At 47.0% G+C, this 23,686-nt stretch overlaps 1 protein-coding gene across 1 annotated transcript in view; it reads left to right on the top strand.

Annotated features, from left to right (window-relative positions):
• The first annotated feature begins 2,357 nt into the window (after positions 1-2,357).
• The window catches only part of LOC135515007 (LHFPL tetraspan subfamily member 3 protein), a 26,502-nt gene continuing 5,173 nt past the window's right edge, over positions 2,358-23,686 (top strand). The window contains exon 1 of the mRNA XM_064938800.1: positions 2,358-2,927. Within this exon, the coding sequence (XP_064794872.1) occupies positions 2,498-2,927 (430 nt within the window). The 5' untranslated portion in view covers positions 2,358-2,497. The remainder of the gene's footprint in view (positions 2,928-23,686) is intronic.

Here is a 23,686-nt window from a genome sequence, read left to right on the forward strand (position 1 = left end):
ATACATTTTTAAATAGTTATTCAAGTATAGTCCTAAATTACCAGTTACCATAGATTACCTGTTAAGTACCCAAATTACCGAATATGTTGATGTTGGTAAATTACAGGTAGATCCCTATACAGATCTGTATCGGCGGCCTGATAGGAAAAGCTGGTAGGCTACTCCTGGCTATGTGGCCATAGCGTTTACAGTGGGACACTACAGGCTAGTTAGTAGATGAAGTGGGACAACATTTTGTCATTAGAAATGCATTAATGTCCCACTTCACCTGGCACTTGTATAAAACATGCTCAGTTTTCACCATTTTGTGACAGTAACCTTTGTGACAGTACTAGACTCACCCCATGCCCTATGAATATTGATTTGGGGAGATTCCAAGCTCTTGGTAAAAATCTAACTAAAATGAGTCTGCACACCTTTGAATTGATCCTGGAACACCTCTATTATTATTTTCATACATACATTTTTAAAAATCATACATTTTTCTATTCTCTCTTTCTTTCATGTCATGATCCTTTGACCCTACCCTTATTATTTTCCTCCAATTCCTTCCACCATCATCCTATGCTGTTTATGTGATATATAGCCTCTATAATTTATTTTGAGTTGTTATGAACAACTACAACAACATATTTCAATATGTTTTAGAATATCGAATGAAGGAAATTACATTTAAATTGATTAAATGTTTATTTTGTGCATTTTTGTAGCTGAAAAAGGTTCCAGTGCCACTATTCACACACCATTAGTTGGAATTGGGACAGTACTATACATCTGATTTTCGAGAAATACATGTTTACATGGTTATTATGTTTGTTTTTTAACTGACAATAACTTCATTTTAACACCAAAAGTTAGATTGCTGAGTTATAATTGGCAGGATGACAGACATCATTCCAGCGCAAGGTTTCATAGTTTTCATGATTTTCAACGGGTCACCCATCTAGGAAACCTGAACACACACTTTGCTCAGAGTCTGTGTGGATGGGCTCCTTGTCTTCTTTTACAGCTATGAAGTTTTGTAATTTCTATGTTTTGTTTTTTTTTCACATTGAGAATGATTCAATTTGTCTTACACCACTCATAAACTCATAGGTATGCTACTGTAAATATAAAGTTTTCCTCCGTTTCAAAATAATTGTAACCACAAGCCTTCTCCTAAATAATGAACATAAAATGCTTTCATTCATGTGTACATGTTGTTTGTTTTTCTTGTTAGGCCTATAGGCTACCTCTACCGTGCCACATGCAGCTTTGAGAAGGCTAATCCTGAATAAGAATAGACTGTACTGAGAGAAGGTACTGGCAGAGCAGTCAAAGCCACTTCAAAATCATCAAGTGATCAACAAGAAGAGCATCAAGTCAACCGTACCACTGAGCACTGAGCATACTGTTGCCAACTGCATAGCACACAAAGTTGGAGACTTGGAGTAGGCTATCAAACAGGTATCACAGGTATCATTTATAGTGATTACCTAGACATTGCAATCATGATTAAGTTGAGCCAATTAGCCTTTGTATAGCCTGCCCTTGTTGTTGATGTGCACTTGCTAACTGTACGCTAAATACCAGCGCGTCTTGTTTTGCGACAGAAGACTTCCTATTTCGGTGGACACAGATCAACACCGAGAGAGAGAGAGAGAGAGAGAGAGAGAGAGAGAGAGAGAGAGAGAGAGAGCTTATACTTCAATATTCAGCCTCACGAGTCAGATCCAATCTTTTTAGATTTTGTTGCTTTTCAGATTTAACGATTTTATTTCAGATGCCTCCCATTCCATCATTGCACTGGGGCATGCGAGAGTGGGATTAGGAGATAGGCTATATTGCGCATGGTGCTTTATAAGAGGGGCTTTGATAGGTCTATCGGTTGTGACAGTCGGACTGCGCCTGCCTGGAATACAGGTGTTCCTTGGTCAAATATGGACGCAAAGCACATGATGCATAGTAGAGCAGATTGTCAACACTCACGACTTCATCATCTCAGTTAAACGCACCTCCTCCACCTCGGGGAAATTGGTATTCGGTGGAAGATGAGGTTGTAGCCGTGTCTGTGAAGGGGGATCTCAGCCGCTCTCCGTGGACTTTAGGATCATTCATCTCTGTGCGCCCTCAATCGAATGCAGTTCTTACCGTAGGGTGTTTGTTTAGCCTACTATGGTTGTAGCGTATCTGCGAAATGCATGGCCGTTTCGAATTAACACCCGGTGATTATTACATGCTGTTATCTCAGTGATCATTCATTCAGAAGATTCCTCCTCAGTATTATTCGTAATATATCTCTCGGATACCCAGCCTACCGTTCAATAAAGATAAGGAAAACGGTGGCGGACCCAAGCACAGTGCAAGCTGCAAGGCTTTAGTAGGCTAAACACTCGCCCAGAAGGGAGCAGTTTTGTCGGGGAGATCATGTCACATTGATGCGGCCGGGATGTGCTTTGTGCTTGATTAAAGCTCTGTGTGTGAACAGTTCGTAAATATAAAAACCTTTAGAGACTGAATGATGGTGCCTGGGGCTCCTACAACCATGCTTCCCGCTTCCGAGGCTGCCAAAATCTACCAGACCAACTACGTGAGGAATTCCCGCGCTATCGGGGTTCTGTGGGCCATCTTCACCATCCTCTTCGCTATTGTCAACGTGGTGTGCTTCATCCAGCCCTACTGGATTGGAGACGGGATGGACACGCCGCAGGCCGGCTACTTCGGCCTCTTCCACTACTGCATCGGAAACGGGCTGTCCCGGGACCTGAAGTGCCAGGGCAGTTTCATGGAGTTTAGCACCATCCCCTCCGGCGCCTTCAAAGCTGCGTCCTTCTTCATCGGGATGTCCATGGCGCTGGTCATCGGATGCATCGGCTGCTTCACGCTCTTCTTCTTCTGCAGCACAGGCACGGTCTACAAGATCTGCGGCTGGATGCAGCTGGCTGCGGGTAAGTCCCCCCCGTCTGCATATTGATTCCTTGAAGGGTAAAGGAGTTCAGAACTTCAGCAGTTCTACAACAAGAGATAAATCTCTATATTCCAGCTGTTCAATCAGCCAGGTAGGAGCAATTATAACAATGTGTTAAAGCTAGAATCCTTAGTTGCTGCATCCATTCTTGAACTTGAAAATTATAAACTGCCAATTGATTCTTGAAGAATATCACTGATAAATGCCTCATGAGTTTAGTTCAACTGTCGTGCCCCATCAGAACCCTAAATATAGGCTTGTTTTACTCCAATGTTGATAAACAACGTAAATGTAAACCAACACTGTATAGCCTAAAAACATGGTTAAAACTATGCTTTCGATATCATTGGTGGTTAGTCCTTGCATCTATACCTCTGTTTATGAATTTTAGAGTGGTTACATTTCTCCAGCCCAATCCCTTAGATTATTTGCAGAACGGACGGGGATGCCCTTTGCTATTGTTTAAATTACGGATTCTAGCTTTAAGTGTGGTTGATAGTGTTAAACTTGACGTCAGTTTTATAACACGTGTATGTCGGGGGTTAAGTACGTAGGTTAAGCAAATATATTTCTATAAAATGAGCAAAAGCTCCTTGCAGATGACAGCCATGTTTGTTTATCTGTCTTAAACCATCATACACTGTCGCACTATCTTTAAAATATATATTAATGGAGCAAAGACGACCACAAAAAATACAGCCAGACACGCAAACCACACCGGCCATAGTTGCATGTACAAGCCTTGCAAAAATAAATGTACACACGCACGTGTCAAGCGCAAACGTGGTTCTATTTGAGATGCTGCAGGTGCTGCAAGTCCCCCTCCTTATTGTATATCAGGAAGATACAAACCCACACAGATGCTTGAACAACACACGATAAGAGATGAATTAAAGATAACTAAACACCAACTAGGTTTCCCTTTTTATCTGTAGATGAGTCCTTGGAGTAGAGAAACACAAGATGATGTATGACTCCAGGTCAACATTCTACAAACACCCATCTTAAAGGAGGACCATATGAATGTTAGGTAAAATAACAACCCAATGTTAATCTCCCAGCTAAATATCCAATAATGTTTCATGTGTTTGGAGCCACCCAAAATGAATATTATTGATGCACAGTTGATTTGAGTTTTAACCTGCATGTCATGATTGTATGTAATGCTCTCTCATACATCAGAATTTACCCAAGCTTGTAAACAAGCATCACAGTGAAAGTTACTTTGCAGAATTTAAACTGGTAAAGAATGCACACAGACTCCAGGTTGTGGCTTTAAAGTGGGTGCATACAATCAACCAGTGATCAATCAAAGGCAATGATCCTTCAAACCATCTCTGTAGCAATTAACACAAACCACTGATTAAAAAAACATAATGAATGGTGTTAATGCTGCTTGGTCTGAGACCCACAACACCATCCGTCTGTACAGCTGCAGGAGCCTCGCTGTAAATTCATGTTGAACATAAACACCAGCATGGAGATTATCAGGAGGATTCCACAGCATTCTCGTCCCAGACTGAGTTAAAACAGAAGCCCTGGCCAATGAGCACAGCCTGGGTGTTCATATCCTCACCTTGTTTTTCCACATGAAAGAAAGACACTGCTTATCACTGTGGTAGGAGGGAGTCAGTGGTAACCACTTAGTTGGTTTCCCTATCTCACAGGAAAGAGCCCATATCCACAAAATCTCTTTCTGACTAGGAGTGCTGATCTAGGATCAGTTTAGCATTTTAGATCATAATGAGTATGATTATATGGACATATCCTAGATCAGCAGTCTTACTCTGAGATGTTCTGGATACGCTCTTCATAATACGGTACAGATCTGATCATGTTCAAACTATACAGGGGGTGATCAACAAACTGACTAACACTGATGATGCCTAACCCCCCCCCCCATCACAGTGTACCATACCGCCGTAAGGCTGCAGAGCATGGTTTTATGGAGTGCTGTGTGGTGAGGAGTCAACATTGGAGATGACAATGAGGTCTGAGTGCTCGGGGCCTGTTGGCTGCTCATTGCTTCCTTGTCTTTTATTGATCCATCACAGCACTTTGCTCGTGGCAATGACATGCATCATCAGCATTCAGGCAGTCACTGCCTCATTCAACTCACTCACTGAATCTCTATCTCTCTCAATTCTCCTTCTCTCAGATATGTCATGTTGAGGTTACTGTGAAATTGGCTATTAAGACGTTCCCGGGGAGTAGTAATTGGAAATATAGTGTACTTTTATTTTCTCATTGCAGCCACAGATCCCAGGTTTGATTGTCAAATCCTTCGAGGCTCAGTGTAGTCAGACTTATCCAGGAGTAACTGTCTGTTGTGAGTGGCTGTCAAAGACGGCACATAGCAAAGAGGCACCTCTCCTTAAAAGCAGAGGAGAAGCTAAACATCTGATGAGAACAATCCACCTGCAGGCATTTGAACAGCAACGCTAGAACAGTGCTCTTAAAATGTCTGCTTCTGTGCAGGTGTGTTTTTCAAGGAAATGTACATGAAACCAACTGACATGTTCCTGCCCCTGCAGGCTGCAGCAATACAATACCTAAAGAAGTCTCCTTACTACGATTAACACTGTTGAATAATCTGCTTAACTGGCCCACTGCACACAGCACTTCTCAGGTAGACATGCCCAGTCTGCACTCAGTAGTTGTCTGCAAACTGGAGCAGCTGGACCATCCGCCCTGCCTCCCTCCAGCCTCCCTCTCGCTCCCTTCCCCCTTGTGTCGCCTTGACCACCCCCTCACTGTGGACCAATTAACTCCCAAACTAAGACTGACAGGCAGCCCCCACTAAGACTGACAGGCAGCCCCCTCCATGACAACCACACTGCATGGTCGGTCGATGATAATCACACTCGTCCTGTGACAACTTCCACCAAATGCCAGGCGCTTCTCCACTCTAGTGGAGGATGTGATGGATGGGTTGGCTCAGGCAGCATGACAATGCCTGCCTGTCTGGCTCTAGTGAGGTAGCAGATTGGTGCTCGGCTCGCCATCCTGGATGGAAACAAGAACTCCGCTGACCATCCCTATTTCCAATCCTCACCAAGGCAAATGCCTGAACACACAGGAAGGTGATTATCATTCATGTATTCGGCAGGGGCTCCTTGCTCAGTTTGGATATGGCTTCCACAAGCAAACAAAGGACCCAGGGGGGCTCTTGAGTGTGTTGTGGAGGCATTTCAACGACCTGTTTCCTGGCTCTGTTTGGACTACTTGGCTGCCCATACGTGTAAGTGGCTGTACATTGCTGCAGTCAGTACTAGTCCAATGGGCCCCCTGAGACACAAGCTGGCATTAACATCAAACATTAAAAGGCCCATTTGGTTGCTCATGGTTTATTGATCCAGAGGTTTCTGTGCAGAACAGAACAGCACAAAGCTCCACTAATGGGAGACAGCTGCTGTCACCGTCTGGCTCCTCTGCTGCTTACAGGCAGTACTGTTTGTTGGTCTATTTTTTTCGGGTGTGTGTGTGTGTGTGTGTGTGTGTGTGTGTGTGTGTGTGTGTGTGTGTGTGTGTGTGTGTGTGTTGAAATTGTTGAAGGAATTCTAAATTCCTCTGTGTTGTTTCCCAGTCAGAATTAAATACTCTGTCAATGCATTGGAAGGGTTTGTAAGACCCAATATTTTTATAAGAATGGACAGAGCCCCGGTCTTAAAAGTCAGGTAACATCGTTTAATTCAAGAGAGTACTGGGTATATACACATTTTTCCACAGGTTATAAACTGAAAATGACGTCAGCGTTTTCCAAATGTTCTATCTCTTCATGACACCGGTAGAGCGGCCCTATAGTTCTCGAGCCTTCCCTCCTCGCCGCCAAGGTCAGCCAAGGTCAGTCAGTGTATTGGGATAGCATTCTAGCATTTGGACAGTCTAGAGATAGTTCATTCATTTGTACCAAGGCACTGTTCTAAACTCCTGACTATATTATATACAATTGGGAATGGGAGCAAGAGAGAATTCATATATGTACAGTACATGATAGCATTTGGACTAGTCAGTCCTGATTTGAAATGTATACATAATTAGTCATCATTGATAAAAAATCCCTTAACTGTGTGTGTGTGTGTGTGTGTGTGTGTGTGTGTGTGTGTGCTCTCTTTACAGTGTCTTTAATTTATCATAGGTGTCTGTCACAATCCCTCAGTCTGGGGATTGGGCCAACTCGTGCCTATGCATGAGATTGCATGATTTGGCATTTAAATACACACAGTATGTTCAGCACTCATACAGTACTGTGGCTGTTGGGGTTCTTTGCACAGTGTGGCTCTTCATTTCTCACAATTCTTTAAAATAGAGGCAAGTGAGAGACATCACATGGTGCCTTGTTGGGAGAAAGAGAGGAGGTGGATAAGAGATGTCAACTAAGAAAAGGGATGAAGACCAGCAGGGAGGAAAAGATAGAAGCACATTAAAGAACATGGAAAGTGATGGCTACAAAGAAGGATTTGCAGAAAAACCCAGAGATAAGAAGAGTTAAAGTATTGATGCTGAAAAGTACTATCAAGAGATGAGGTCAGGAAGAAAGCCATGCCATTAGAAGGTCATGCTCGGGGCCCAGACAGATCTGGGACCAGGCTACATATTTCACCAATGTCTTTCTGAACTGAATATGACCGGCCATAAATGAGAGCTTAGCCTCCCTCTCCACTCACAACGTTACAAGGTAGTGCACTAAGCCAGTGGGCAGTTGCTGTGTGTGTCATAGTACCACTAAAGTCAATAGCTAATGGCATCAACCAGCTCTTATCCTTCCTGTCAGTGGTAGCGTGATGGACTGGCTGGCTGGGCCTGAGATGATTAGGGAGATGACGTAACATGACCAAATGGGAGTCCCAGCTACACACACTCATTCTAGCGCCATTAGTCAGAGTTTTGGAGGACAGCAGTAGTAGTGTGGTGGGACATCAAGAGGAGTTGTGAATGGGGCTGATGAAAGCCGGCTCACTTCTCCAGCTCTTTGCAAGCCCACTGAGCCCCCCACAGCATACTCCAGAGATCAGAGACTCTCTCATAGCATACTCCACAGATCAGAAAATCTCCCAAAGCATACTCCACAGATCAGAGACTCTCCCACAGCATACTCCACAGATCAGAGACTCTCCCACAGTATACTCCACAGATCAGAGACTCTCCCACAGTATACTCCAGAGAGAGTGGTGGGCCCTTTTTCTCTCTATCTCTCTCATCTTCAACTCATCCCTCTCTCTGTTCCCTCCCCATTCAGCAAAGCATCGGACCAGGCCCCGCTGTCAGCCACACACACGCCATCCTTTTAGAGAGTAATGAGTAATGTTATGTACAATGGGCCAATGACATTTAAGCCTCCAATGCAGTCATCAGGAAGTTAGATGATGTGCCTGCCAGGCATGAAATGTGTGCTTTCTCAAACCCTGCTCCCAATGATCATTATAGCATGCCTCTTAATAGAACTGTCAGCTGGTAAATAAATCAGAAAGCAGACGTTGTACGTCAGGAGGTGTGAAGGCGTCAGAGCAGTCGGTGTTTTATGTCTCTTCCTGTGGATTAGAGGTGGCAGATACAGTGCCAGATTTAGGATGTCATTCTGACACATCCTGTACCTGCCAATAACCCATAAGATGGGTTTGTGCTAAGAGGAGAGAATCTCCCGTGGTTGTGCATCTGCGATGACTGTAGATGCCATTATTGGGATTTGCTTCAATAACATTTCATTACTAGATCTGATGGTTTATATGCAGTATTATTATTCAGATGTGGGAAATTGTTTTAAAGATGTTGTGATCTTATCATATTGGTGCACACAATTACTTTGATAAAATAGCGACTGCACTTGAAGAAACTTTCACAGCTCTTGGAATTTCTCGCATTGACTGACCTTCATGTCTTAAAGTAATGATGGACTGTCATTTCTCTTTGCTTATTTGAGCTGTTCTTGCCAAAATATGGGCTTGGTCTTTTACCAAATAGGGCTATCTTCTGTATACCACCCCTACCATGTCACAACACAACTGATGGCTCAAACCCAATAAGAAGGAAGGAAATTCCACAAATTAACTTTTAACAAGGCACACCTGTTAACTGAAATGCATTCCAGATGACTACCTCCATGAAGTTGGTTGAGAATGCAAAGAGTGTGCAAAGCTGTCATCAAGACAAAGAGTGGCTACTTTGTAGAATCTCAAATGTTAAATATATTTTGATTTGTTTAACACTTTTGTCTACTGTGTGTGTGTGTGTGTGTGTGGCTTTGTCTGTGTATTCCTACAAATTTGACAGTTATCCTTTGGGAGTTTTGCCAGCACTACCTGGGTAATTAATCGTGGGTAGAATGAGCAATCTATGAATGCTCTACAGTACTCTGCAAATGTTCTACTCTGCAATAGAGATCTTGTTTAGTCTGCTACAGTGCCAGCATGCTACAGCAGGAAAATAATCCTGTAGCAGTAGGAAATGTGAATTATTATGTGGATTATAATTAATGGACATTTTTGTAGGGGTTGATACATTTTTCGTAAGTAAAAATCTAAAGTGTAAATTACAAACATCCGAAGGCTTTTAATAAACCTCAAATAAACTACAAGTTTGACATTTCCTGCATTGCAGTTAAGTTCTCCTGCAACAGGGTGATCAAATTATGATCCTACATCTGTATCATCCGTCCCCACGGGAGCGTCACTAAATAGCTAGGCTACCCACCACTGCACAAGGGATCAGAGACAAATCCCCTAGCAGGGGAAAGTGATCATCTCAAGGAGCATAAGCTTCTCCCAAGAAGAGAAAATACTGCCTGTCTCTCACTATTCTCTCTCTGATACAACTCAGCTAACCCTGATCATTGTGAGAGAAGCTTACTTATTTAAAGCAGATGGGTTTATGCCAAATGTAGAACTTAATTGTAGGTCACTTGTAGAAGTAGCTATCATCTACTGTAGTATTGTAAAAATAAGTTGACACAACTGACTTGTAATTTTTAAGTTTGTCTTACTGCAGCTAGACAACACCTTTTTGCTATGGTCAAGTGTTGACATATGTGCTCAAATAAAGCTATAATAGAGCATTGACAAGAACATCAAATGTCAGTGTTTGTCCTACATTCATTTAGCAGTGGTGGACCAAATGTCTGCCGAGACGAGCTTTTAAGATCAGAGTGACACGTTAAAACGTCAGATCGTCCCAGAAACCTCCATGGTAACTAGCTAGCTAGGTTGTAATCTCCCTAGGAGATGGTGGTGGTGGTGTAGGACTTAAGATGGCAGCAGTAGACAGAAGTCTTTCCACAGTTCATTAAGAATTGATTAGCCCTGGTTCCATAGAGATCATTAGTGCTGCTACAGAGGAGGAGCAGACCCTGAGGTCCTGATTGCAGCTCTGGCCCTGTCAAGCTCATCCTCTCCAGCGCGTAGAGATCTATATATCAACAACTTAATCTTCTACAGCAGGGGTCTTTAACCGTTTCAGCGCGAGACCCAAGTGTGAAATTGACCATTCTCCCGTGACCCAAATCGTCATCCAACGACCCAAATTAAGAACAAAATACTGTGTGATGATAGATGTATTCTCATAACTGCAACCCACCTTTCACATGCCCATGCCCACTTTGGGCCCCCACCCATAGTTTAAGAAATCCTGTTTTACAAGCAGGAGATTCCCTAACGCAGTCAGACAGCAGACAACCCGAAGCAAGATAACCATGGAAAAGCTCTGCTGCAAACACCAACTGCTAAAGATAAGACTAGAAATCAGGGCATTTAGTTTCAGAATTGTGTACTTAATGTATACATGTACGTATGTGAAAGACATGACTTTAACTTTGGTGTATCTAACAAGGATTTCTCTATAGAGCCACAATTGAGTGACTTTATCTGGGCTGAATTTCCCCCAGGTCTGTGAACCTTAGCAGAAAGTGCATTCACAATTGAGATCTCACTGTCAGAATTGTTTAGCCATTAAAAAAATGCAGAATGCCGAGATGCAAAGTACATGACCTTGTAGAATGTGTTGAATCATCTTGAATACCTTTCGGTCTTTTAGAAATGCGTGAGCCATATCAATAACACTGCGTAACTCTGGTTTGTGAATAAATTATAGTTGCGTCAAATATGAATGAAAGACTTTGAAGGCGTTTGGTATTTCAAGTTGCCCTGTGGGAGCAATTTTACATGAAATGCAATCCTGAGTCGTGCAAATACATTCATATCTGCTGTAATCAGGGGATAGCAGGTGGAAAATAAACTCAGTTGCTCTTTGGAATCACATGAACTCAAACACAATGCTTCAGCCCATTCCAGCAAGCAGCATCTCACTGCTCAACCACAGGTGAGAAGGTCTATAGAGACCTCTCTCTTCTCTCTCCCTGTCAGCTTTCTTGTAAAAAACCCAGTCCTGAGCATTTCCCTTCATAATTAAGAAATGATGACAGTTTAGAGTTGTTTAATTATGACTAGAGGAAAAAGGCTAACAATTAACTACAGATAAAGACATGATGGCTCCCATTTTACGGGCTCCCAACCAGTTGTGCTATTGTGTGTGCTTTTTCTCATGATTTGTAACTTATTTTCTAAATAATGTTTCTGCCATTGTCTCTTATGACCGAAAATAGCTTCTGGATATCAGGACAGTGATGACTCACCTTGTACTGGACAAAGATTAGTTGTTTTTTTACGAGTCGGACGCAAAGGATTTACTTCAGACACCTGACAAGGCCCTCATGAGGAAGCGACTGAGATCTCGACTCTCTTCTCTGTATACATCAATGAGGTCGCTCTTGCTGCTGGTGAGTCTCTGATCCATCTCTACGCAGACGACACCATTCTGGATACTTCTGGCCCTTCTTTGGACACTGTGTTAACAACCCTCCAGGCAAGCTTCAATGCCATACAACTCTCCTTCCGTGGCCTCCAATTGCTCAGAAATACAAGTAAAACTAAATGCATGCTCTTCAACCGATCGCTACCTGCACCTGCCCGCCTGTCCAACATCACTACTCTGGACGGCTCTGACTTAGAATACGTGGACAACTACAAATACTTAGGTGTCTGGTTAGACTGTAAACTCTCCTTCCAGACCCATATCAAACATCTCCAATCCAAAGTTAAATCTAGAATTGGCTTCCTATTTCGCAACAAAGCATCTTTCACTCATGCTGCCAAACATACCCTTGTAAAACTGACCATCCTACCAATCCTCGACTTTGGCGATGTCATTTACAAAATAGCCTCCAATACCCTACTCAACAAATTGGATGCTGTCTATCACAGTGCAATCCGTTTTGTCACCAAAGCCCCATATACTACTCACCATTGCGATCTGTACGCTCTCATTGGCTGGCCCTCGCTTCATACTCGTCGACCAAACCCACTGGCCCCATGTTATCTACAAGACCCTGCTAGGTAAAGTCCCCCCTTATCTCATCTCGCTGGTCACCATAGTATCTCCCACCTGTAGCACACGCTCCAGCAGGTATATCTCTCTAGTCACCCCCAAAACCAATTCTTTCTTTGGCCGCCTCTCCTTCCAGTTCTCTGCTGCCAATGACTGGAACGAACTACAAAAAGCACTGAAACTGGAAACCCTTATCTCCCTCACTAGCTTTAAGCACCAACTGTCAGAGCAGCTCACAGATTACTGCACCTGTACATAGCTTCTTCATAGCTACTTTGCACATTCTTCCATTGCAAATCTACCATTCCAGTGTTTTACTTGCTATATTGTATTTACTTTGCCATCATGGCCTTTTTTTTGCCTTTACCTCCCTTATCCTACCTCATTTGCTCACATCGTATATAGACCTGTTTATACTATATTATTGACTGTATGTTTGTTTTACTCCTTGTGTAACTCTGTTGTTGTATGTGTCGAACTGCTTTGCTTTATCTTGGCCAGGTCGCAATTGTAAATGAGAACTTGTTCTCAACTTGCCTACCTGGTTAAATAAAGGTGAAATAAAAATAAATAAAATATCGGGGACATAGTTCGGGGTGGCTTGTAAGGATCCATCGGTGAGTGAGGAATCCCCCTCGACCATCAGTCCTATAAGCCAATGTGCAACCATTGGATAACAAAATGGATGAGCTCCGATCAAGACTATCCGACTAACCGGACATTAAAAACTGTAATATCTTATGTTTCACCGAGTCGCTTTCGTTCCATCTAATATTAATCTAATATTAAGGAAGTCTCAAGGTTTTGCTCACCTGAGGTAGAGTATCTCATGATAAGCTGTAGACCGCACTATTTACCAAGAGAGTTTATCTATATTTTTCATAGCTGTCATTTACCACCACAAACCGATGCTGACACTAAGACGGCACTCAGCGAGCTGTATAAGGCCATAAGCAAACAATAAAATACTAATCGAGAGGCAGAGCTCCTAGTGGCCGTGGACTTTAATGCAGGGAAACATAAATCCGTTTTTGCCTAATTTCTACCAAATGTTAAATGTGCAACCAGAGAGACAAAAACTCTAGACCACCACACACAGAGATGCATACAAAGCTCTCCCTCACTCTCCATTTGGCAAATCTGACCATAACTCTATCCTCCTGATTCCTGCTTACAAGATAAAACTAAAGCAGGAAACAGCTGTGACTTGCTCAATAAGGAAGTGGTCAGATGACGCAGATGCTAAACTACATAACTGTTTTGCTAGCACAGACTGGAATATGTTCTGGGATTCTTCTGATGGCATTGAGGTGTGCACCACATCAGTCACTGGCTTCATCATTAAGTGCATCGACGACGTCATCCCCACAGTGACCGTATATACAGTTGAAGTCATAAGTTTACAAACACTTAGGTTGAAGTCTTTTTTTCAACCACTCCACACATTTCTTGTTAACAAACTATAGTTTTTGCAAGTTGGTTAGTACATCTACTTTGTGCATGACACAAGTAATTTTTCCAACAATTGTTTACAGACAGATTATTTCACTTATAATTCACTGTCAAACCTGTGGATGTATTTCAAGGTCTACCTTCAAACTCAGTGCCTCTTTCCTTGACATCATGGGAAAATCAAAAGAAATCAGCCAAGACCTCAGAAAAAAATGGTAGACCCCTACAAGTCTGGCTTTTCCTTGGAGCAATTTTCAAACACCTGAAGGTACCACGTTCATCTGTACAAACAATACTATACAAGTATAAACACCATGTGACCATGCAGCCGTCATACCGCTCAGGAAGGAGATGCGTTCTGTCTCCTAGAGATGAACAAACTTTGGTGCGAAATGTGCAAATCAATCCCAGAACAACAGCAAAGGACCTTGTGAAGATGCTGGAGGAAACCGGTACAAAAGTATCTATATCCACAGTAAAACGAGTCCTATTTCGACATAACCTGACAGGCCGCTCAACAAGGAAGATGCCACTGCTCCAAAACCGCCATAAAAATTGCCAGACTAAGGTTTCCAACTGCACATGGGAACAAAGGTCATACTTTGAATGTCCTCTGGTCTGATGAAACAAAAATAGAACTGTTTGGCCATAATGACCATCGTTATGTTTGGAGGAAAAAGGGGGAGGATTGCAAGCTGAAGATTGCAAGCCAACATCCACACTGAGCTAAAGTGTAGAGCTGCTGCTTTCAAGGAGCGTGATTCTAACCCAGATGCTTATAAGAAATCCCGTCATGCCCTCCGATGAACTATCAAACAGGCAAAGTGTCAATACAGGATTAATTAAGATTGAATTGTACTACACCGGCTCCGACGCTCGTCGGATGTGGCAGGGTTTGAAAACTATTACAGACTACAAAGGGAAGCACACCCGCGAGTTGCCCAGTGACATGAGCCAACCAGATGAGCGAAATAACTTCTGTGCTCGCTTCGAGGCAAGCAACACTGAAGCATGCATGAGGGCATCAGCTGTTCTGGATGACTGTGTGATCACACTCTCCGTAGCCGATGTGAGTAAACAGGTCAATATTCACAAGGCCGCAGGGCCAGACGGATTACCAGGACGTATACTCCAAGCATGCCAACTGGCAAGAGTCTTCACTGACATTTTCAACCTGTCCCTGACCGAGTCTGTAATACCAACATGTTTCAAGCAGACCACCGTAGTCCCTGTGCCCAAGAACACCAAGGTAACCTGCCTAAATGACTACCTATCTGTAGCACTGACATCTGTAGCCTTGAAGTGCTTTGAAAGACTGGTCATGGCTTACATCAACACCATTATCCCAGAAACCCTAGACCCACTCAAATTTGCATACAGAAAAAGGAGGACAGAGCACGCTCCCATTCTCATCGACGGGGCTGTCGTGGAGCAGGTTGAGAGCTTCATGTTCCTTTGTGTCCACATCACCAACAAACTATCATGGTACAAACGCACCAAGACAGTCGTGAAGAGGGCACGACAATGGCTATTCCCCTTCAGCAGACTGAAAAGATTTGACATGGGTGTTGGTGTACCCTCGACAGCATTCTGACTGGTTGCATCACCTCCTGGTATGGAAACTGCTCGGCCTCTGACTGCAAGGCACTACAGAGGGTAGTGCGAACGGCCCAGTACATCGCTGGGGCCAAGCTTCCTGCCATCCAGGACCTCTATACCAGGCGGTGTCAGAGGAAGGCCAAAATAATTGCCAAAGACTACAGCCACCCAGGTCATAGACTGCGGTAGCAGAGAGAACAGACTCCTGAACAGCTACTCAAATGGCTACCTGGACTATTTGCATTGTCCACCCCCAGTTTTACACTGCTGCTACTCTCTGTTTTATTATCTATGCACTTTACCTCTACTTACGAGTACATATTACCTCGACTAACCCCCTGTACATAGCTTCGCTACTGTTATTTTATTGTTGCTCCTTAATTATTTGTTATTTTATTTATTTTTTTACTTCAGTTTATTTTAGTAAATACTTTCTTAATACTTTTTTCCCCTTAACTGCATAGCTGGTTAAGGGCTTGTAAGTTAGCATTTCACTGTAAGGTCTACTACACCTGTTGTATTCGGCACATGTGACAAATAAAATGGGATTTGATTTGATATGAGGGTGTTCTGATTGAAATTGAGATCATTATTGTCAAAAACTCAGACCTTGACCTACATGTGCCAACAAACATACCACAAGACACACACATGAAAACAGGCGTGAACAAGATCTGTTTCTTATGCTGGATATTCCTGAGAAGGCTTCAACATCCTAAAATGAGGGCTGAAGCTCTCCATTAACGTAGACTTGTATTGGCCATGTTGATGAACTATGACAAGCACATCTAGCATACAGCATGGTGAACTCTTCTCGCCACTAAACCTTCTGCCCTCAACCTTTTATTCCATGAGACCAGCTGTTAGATAAAATCGCTGTTTGATCCATTAATCCAGACAGTGTTGTTGTAGTCTAAGTAGTGATAGATGTATTGACCCCCACATCTCCTCCAGTCACTATGTCCCAGCCAGCGTTCAGAGAAGTTGGCTTTATAGATTTCCAAACTGTATTTATCTCCTGGATCACCAGAGCCAAGCAAAGGAGGCAGGGGTTTGATGTATCCCCCTCTTCTGGAGAGAGGAAGGGAAGAAGGAGGGAGGGAGGGACAAGGGCATGGTGAACCATTAAAAAAGCAGCGAGGCGGCAGCAGCAGCATCGTGTGTGTGTGTGTGTGTGATGTTGGCGCGTCTGAGTTTGCTTTGTTAAGAGACTGTAACACAGTTCCTGTTTCTGTCATTATCAGTCTCTCCAACCGGCTGGTTATGACACCTGGCTGTTCTGTTGTTGGGGGATTTTATGATGAATGAATGAGATGCAGCGAGGGTAAGACTACTTGGCCCAGTTACTCAGGTCTAGAAAACAACACCACTACCTGTAAACTGCTCATCTTTAAGAGACTGTGTGCTTGATATCTGACTGTGTGGGCAGTGGTGACTCGTCTCGTACTGGCCAAAGTTTTCAGAGACCTTTTTAACTTTTTTATTCATTACTTCTCAGTCCTCGCCTTTGGCATCCATTTTAAGTTTCCACGCCAATCAAAGGAGGACATCAAAGGCAAATCCTTTGATGTGCTGGACCTGGGCAGCCATCCACTGTGTTGGAGCGTGTACGCCTCATCCTACTCATCCGGTCTCTCTCTTCCTCCCCTGCTCCTCCTGACCCATGGCTAATCAATCACTCATTGTTTCAAACACCTCTTTCAAGCGTAAACTAAAACCCAAGCCCTGAGGGCAATCTCATTCTCCATGTTATCCTCACACGCCTCATCATCTCCCAGCACTTTGACGCCCTTCATTTTAATCTGCTCATCAATCAATACATCATAATAGATTGGGTTTTCCTGGGCTGGCATGTTGCCGTGCCTCCCATATGTATTACCCTAGCGATCACCAAGTCTCTCACCGTCTGGGAGAAGTAGCCTGTGAAGATGTTGGTGGTCAGCTGAAGGGAAACATGACAGCCTATTGCTAGCCAGCCACAGAGACCGGGACCTGGCATAGGGGTCTCATAAACGACCAGCAGGGATGTTTTTCCTGGAGCACCCTGTCATTGTCAAGTAAGCACTAACACCGCTTGGTGAATTACCCCCGAACAGTAATTACTGTGAAGGAAGGCAAATGCAGTCATATGAATGGGACACTAGCCACTGGGCAAAAACTGGATGAATCAACGTTGTCCCAATGTCATTTCAATTAATAAAAAGCATGGGGTGACGTTACATCAATGTGGAAAACTGATTGGATTTGTAAAAAGTAATCAACGTCAGGGCATTTAGGTTTTTTTCCCTCCCAACTTTTAACCTAAATCCAATGACATTGTGACATTTTTTAATTTCACGTTAAATTTACGTTAGTTGACAACTCAACCAAATGTAAATCAAAACTAGACGTTGAACTGACCGCTGTGTCCAGTGGGAAATTAGCACCAATTGTATGTGATACGGTGTATATTGTAGCGACCCGCACAGACAGCTGTGTGTTATGTCTTAGGCTAGGATGTGGTTGTGTTGTACTGACCAGTACCCGGTGTTCGCGGGGTCCGACATGTCAGTCAACCTGCTATCTGCCAATCACGGGAATGCCTGGAATGTTCTGATGCCGGGCATCCTGGTGGTTGGCGGAGTGGCGTGGAGGGGGTTGGGCAGGGGTGAGCATTGGAAGTTAAGACCAGGTTCAGCCTTTATTCTCTCTCTTACGTCTGGGCTGCCCAAGAGAAGGTCACGATTGGCTTATGGGTTATCTGTTATCTTTTTGGCGTGTGCTACGGCCCAAACAGTAGCCTGTGTAAAGTTGGTTTAATAAACCGTCAATTAGCAAACTCAAGCCTCTGTCTGGACAATTGTTCCTTTATGATCTAGTCAGGTCATTACATTGGTGTCAGAAGTAAAAACGTTGATACAAGTTAGCCAGCTAGCTAGCTGACTTATGTGGCTAGCTACCGTAGGTGAGAACGGGGGTTGAAAATGCGTCGAGGGAATCCGAAAGTGAAGGTGGAGGTAGGGGACGATTATGGCCAAGGAGGTGCGTGTGAATGGACGTCGGGGGTTCTGTCTGAGGAGATCGCCAGGGCGTCGGAGCGCAGAGGCCGCTTGAGGGAGGACGTTAGAGCGATGGCGGCTGAAGCAGGCATGAGTGCTTCGTCGACTGTATTTCGCGCGGATTCTGGTGGGCGGACCGAAGTGGCGACGTCGACGCGGCGTGACGAGGAATCTGGGGCTCAGGATGTAAACAAACATGGCGGCGCCCAGTTCCCGGCTGCGTCCGTATCTGTTAAGACCCCGAAGTATTCCGGTAAGGCGGATTGGGAAGCTTTTCATGCTCAGTTTGAACTGTTAGCTCATTTTAGGGGTGGTCGGATGAAGAAAGGGCACTGCAGTTGGCTTTATGCCTCACGGATGAAGCTCTGGCCTGTTTGATATTGATTAGCCCGAGGACAGGCATGATTATGGTGCTTTAGTGGGAGCACTGAGGAGGCGCTATGGACAGTGTGTACAGCCCGGGCTACTGCGCTCCGAACTGAGTAATAGACGCAGGCAGCCTGGAGAGCCTCTACGGGTGCTAGCTAATGACATTGAGAGCCTCTCTCGGCGGGCATATGCTCACATGCCCCCTCCGTGCAGAGCGAGCTAGCACGGGACCAGTTCATACGGGCGCTCTCTCCTACGGAGCTGCGCATACAGACCCAGCTGGCTCATCCTGAGTCATTGCAGACAGCCTTGGAGATGGCTTTGGAGAGGGAGCTGGTGTGGGCTGGGGCTTCAGCTGGGGCTTTGGTGGGGGTGCAGGGAGACACACCCTCTGTGCGAGCTGGGGGCAGAGCAGCCCGGAGCCGGAAAAGCCTGCTTGGGTGGCCGAAATGACAAAACTCATTCGGGCTGTGTCGCTACAGGCGGCACGAAACACAAGCCCTGGTCCCAGGGTCTGCTGGGGTTGTGGCCAGCCAGGCCATCTGCGCCGAGATTGCCCCATGTCCCCCAGAGCTCAGAGAAACGGCTCGGGGTCCGCATAGACCGGGTAGTGCGGACCCCTGGCTTTTCTATCCCAACCACCATCATCTTCAGGAGGAGCCCACCTGCACAGACGGGGAAGCAAGGCTCCACTTCCCCCAGAAGCAGACGAGGGCAAGCGGATGGAGCCTGTTGTTGTGGTGGGCCGGACCTGTGTTGGGGACTTTTGTCATGTCCCTGTCACTGTGGAGGGGGTGCCCTGCTCCGCCCTGGTGGACACTGGGTCCACAGTAACCATGGTGAGGCCAGATATTGTGCCAGGTTGGACTCAGTGTGAGCCTACAACTGTGCAGCTCCGCACAGTCACAGGTGAGCTGGCACCCATGAAAGGAAGGGAATAATGACTCTGACAGTAGGGGGCAGGACTGTGCGTCATCCTGTGTGGGTGGCGGCTGTGCAGGACCCTTGTATCCTGGGGTTGGACTTTCTTAGGAGCACAGGCTGCCAGTTAGACCTAAATAGGGGCACACTGAGCTTCCAGGGAGGGACGGAAGTCACCATGGCCCCCTAATGTCACATTCACTCAACCCAACAAACCCTTTACTCCAACAGTTAAAGCAGCAGAGACTCATGGCTGCGCCCCTCCCCCACAGCTGTGTGTGACTTTTCCCCAGTCCCCCTGTCACCTACGGCGGTGTGTTACATTCCCCAGCTACCTCCATGACACAGCCCTCTGTGAGCCCGGGCCGCAACCCCCAGCCCAGCTACCCCAGATGGGAGAGGAGAGGACACTGTCTGCAGTGAGGGAGATATGGGGGAGGAACTGTGTTGGTCTTGACCCCGAGCAGCAGGAACGGTTGTGGCAGTTGCTGTTTGAATTCAGAGACAGTTTTGCGTTGAGTGAGGGAGAGGTGGGTCAGACTCATCTGGTGCAGCATGAGATCGACACAGGTGATGCTCGACCCATCAAGATGCGTCCCCGCCGTATCCCGCTGGCACGCCAGGAGGCGGCAGACAAGGCTGTGTTGGAGATGCAGCGGGCAGACTTCATTGAGCCCTCAGACAGCCCCTGGGCGGCGCCAGTCGTCATGGTTCCGAAGAAGGGGGCAAGCTGAGGTTCTGTGCGGACTACAGGCGGCTGAATGAGGTAACCAGGAAGGATTCATACCCCATACCACGTATCGATGAGTCGCTGGACCTGGTTAGGGGGTCCTCCTGGTTCTCCTCACTAGACCTCCGAAGTGGCTACTGGCAGGTGCCCCTCTCCCCAGAGGCCAGAGCCAAACTGCGTTCTCCACTAACAGAGGACACTGGCAGTTCAAGGTCCTGTGCTTTGGCCTGTGCAACGCTCCAGCTACTTTTGAGCGTTTGATGGACAGGGTGCTGGATGGCATCCCCGACAGCAGTGTCTGGTATACCTCGATGACATCCTGGCCCATGGCAGCTCCTTCCAGTCAGCCCTGGAGGCGCTACGGCGTGTGCTGGAGAGGGTGGCTGCCGCAGGTCTGAAGCTCCACCCCGAGAAGTGCCACTTCATGAGGAGAGAGGTGTCCTTCTTGGGCCACCGAGTGGGGAAGGAGGGATCAGCACCATGGAGGACAAGGTAGGGGCTGTCAGAGACTGGCCCACCCCCACCGACCAGCGTCAGCTGAAGAGCTTCCTGGGCCTGGCCTCGTACTACAGGAGGTTTGTACGGGGCTTCTCAAGCGTTGCTGCTCCACTGAACCGCCTGCTGCCGAAGGACAAGGCTTTCACTTGGACAGTGGAGTGTGAGGAGGCGTTCAACACCCTCAAACGTGCACTGATCGAGGCCCCGTGCTCGCCCCCTGACCTCACCTTGCCCTTTATCCTGGACACAGACGCGAGCAATGTGGGCATGGGTGGGGTGCTGGCCCAGGTGGGGCCAGAGGGGAGAGAGTGGTGGCGTACTTCAGCAAAACATTTGACAAACATGAGCGCCGCTACTGTGTCACCCGGCGGGAGCTCTTGGCTGTTGTGGCTTCCGTCAAACACTTCAAGTACTACCTGGGTGGTCTGCCCTTTACTGTAAGGACTGACCACTCTGCTCTCCAGTAGCTCATGTCGTTCAGAGAGCCAGAGGGGCAGGTGGCACGCTGGTTGGAGGAGCTTCAGCCGTATGACTTCACGGTGGTGCACAGGGCAGGGGCACGCCACTCCAACGCCGACGCCATGTCCCGTCGGCCCTGTACTGCAGACGGCTGCCGCCACTGTGAACGGAGAGAGGGACGGGAGAGAGAGCTGCGGGCAGAGGAGGGTGTCTGTGCCACAGTGTGTCGGGCGGCGGGCCTGTCTGCTGCGAGCTGCAGACTGTCGACGTGGCTGAATGGCGGCAGCAGCAGGGACGGGACACAGACCTACAGCCAGTGCTACAGTGGGTAGAGGCGCAGGTGAGGCCACCATGGGAAGAGGTGACAGCGCTCTCACTCGCGACCAAAGGGTTGTGGTCGAAGTTTGAGAGACTGCGGCTGGCTGATGGCGTGCTACAGCGGGCATGGAAGGAGTCAGCTACGGGAGAGGAGAGGTGGCAGGTGGTGGTCCCAAAAGCATTGCGGGAGGCTGTGCTCAGAGTACTCATGGGGGTGGGGACTGGACACTTTGGGGTCACAAAAACACTGCGCCGTCTCCGTCAGGGCTTCTACTGGGGGCAGCACAAGAGGGATGTGGAGGACTTTTGTCGCCGCTGTGACAACTGCACAGCGAGAAAGGGCCCCCAGGCCGCTCTCATGCTCAGCTCCAACAGTTCCCAGTGGGGGCTCCCATGGAGAGGGTGGGAGTGGATGTAGTTGGGCCGTTCCCCACCACAGACAGTGGAAACCGCTGGGTGCTCACGGCCATGGACTATTTCACAAAATGGCCCGAGGCCTATGCTCTGCCTGACCAGGAGGCAGAGACCATCGTCGACGCCCTGACAGCGGGGATGTTCAGCAGGTTTGGAGCTGCAGAGTCCATCCACAGCGACCAAGGCAGAAACTTTGAGTCCCGTGTGTTCGCCACCATGTGTGAGAGGCTGGGTATGCACAAGACCCGCACTTCTCCTCTCCATCCTCAAAGTGATGGCCTTGTGGAGCGCTTCAACAAAACGCTTGGACAGCAGCTGGCCATCGTCTCTTCCAAACACCAGCGTGACTGGGACAAGCACCTGCCTATGGTCCTCATGGCATGCCGCTCCGCTGTCCAAGACTCCACCTCCTGCACGCCTGCCCTCCTCATGCTGGGGAGAGATCCGCACCCCTGCGGAGATGGCGTTTGGTCGGCCCCTGGATAGCCCTCATGTTCCTCCGGGGCCGGAGTATGCCCGGAGACTCCAGGACCGCCTGGAGACAGCCCACACCTTCGCCAGAGAGCAGCTGGTGAATGCAGGTGTGAGGCAGAAAGGAACTATGACGTGCACACCCGGGGAAGGCACTTTGTGGCTGGGGAGCTGGTCTGGGTCTACAGCCCCCTAAGAAAAAAAGGCAGATGCCCCAAGTTGGACAGTCACTGGGTGGGACCCTGCAGTGTCCTGGAGAGGGTAGGGGAGGTTGTGTACCGGGTGCAGCTTCCTCCCAGGGGGAGAAAGGTGGCACTGCACCGGGACAGGTTAGCCCCATACAGAGGGGCCTCTTTTCCCCAAACTCCAGGAACCCCCACAATTCCCCTCTCTCTGGCAATGACATTCTCCAGGCACCCACCCTCAGGTGCCGCAGACAAGGCTCCAGACAGCCCACTCCCCCTGTTTCCCCCTGTGTCACGCGTGGTTCCCCAGAGCCACGGACTGTGTCTACCCGTTCCGCTTCCTTGTCCCCCATATCCCTGCCTTCATCCCCTGGTTCCCAGGGGGGCACTCTGCGACCATCACGGCCACGCAGGCAAAGGAGACCTCCCGGGTCGCTTCAGAGACTTTGTTTGTTCCCTCGGGGACGAGGGACTTTGTGGTGGGGGGCTGTGTGGCGACCCGCACAGACAGCTGTGTGTTATGTCTTAGGCTAGGATGTGGTTGTGTTGTACTGACCAGTACCCGGTGTTCGCGGGGTCCGACATGTCAGCCAACCTGCTATCTGCCAATCACGGGAATGCCTGGAATGTTCTGATGCCGGGCATCCTGGTGGTTGGCGGAGTGGCGTGGAGGGGGGTTGGGCAGGGGGGTGAGCATTGGAAGTTAAGACCAGGTTCAGCCTTTATTCTCTCTCTCTTACGTCTGGGCTGCCCAAGAGAAGGTCACGATTGGCTTATGGGTTATCTGTTATCTTTTTGGCGTGTGCTACGGCCCAAACAGTAGCCTGTGTAAAGTTGGTTTAATAAACCGTCAATTCGCAAACTCAAGCCTCTGTCTGGACAATTGTTCCTTTATGATCTAGTCAGGTCA

The sequence above is a fragment of the Oncorhynchus masou genome, chromosome 26 (genome assembly GCF_036934945.1).
Source record: "Oncorhynchus masou masou isolate Uvic2021 chromosome 26, UVic_Omas_1.1, whole genome shotgun sequence".
Taxonomy (NCBI): Eukaryota; Metazoa; Chordata; class Actinopteri; order Salmoniformes; family Salmonidae; genus Oncorhynchus; species Oncorhynchus masou.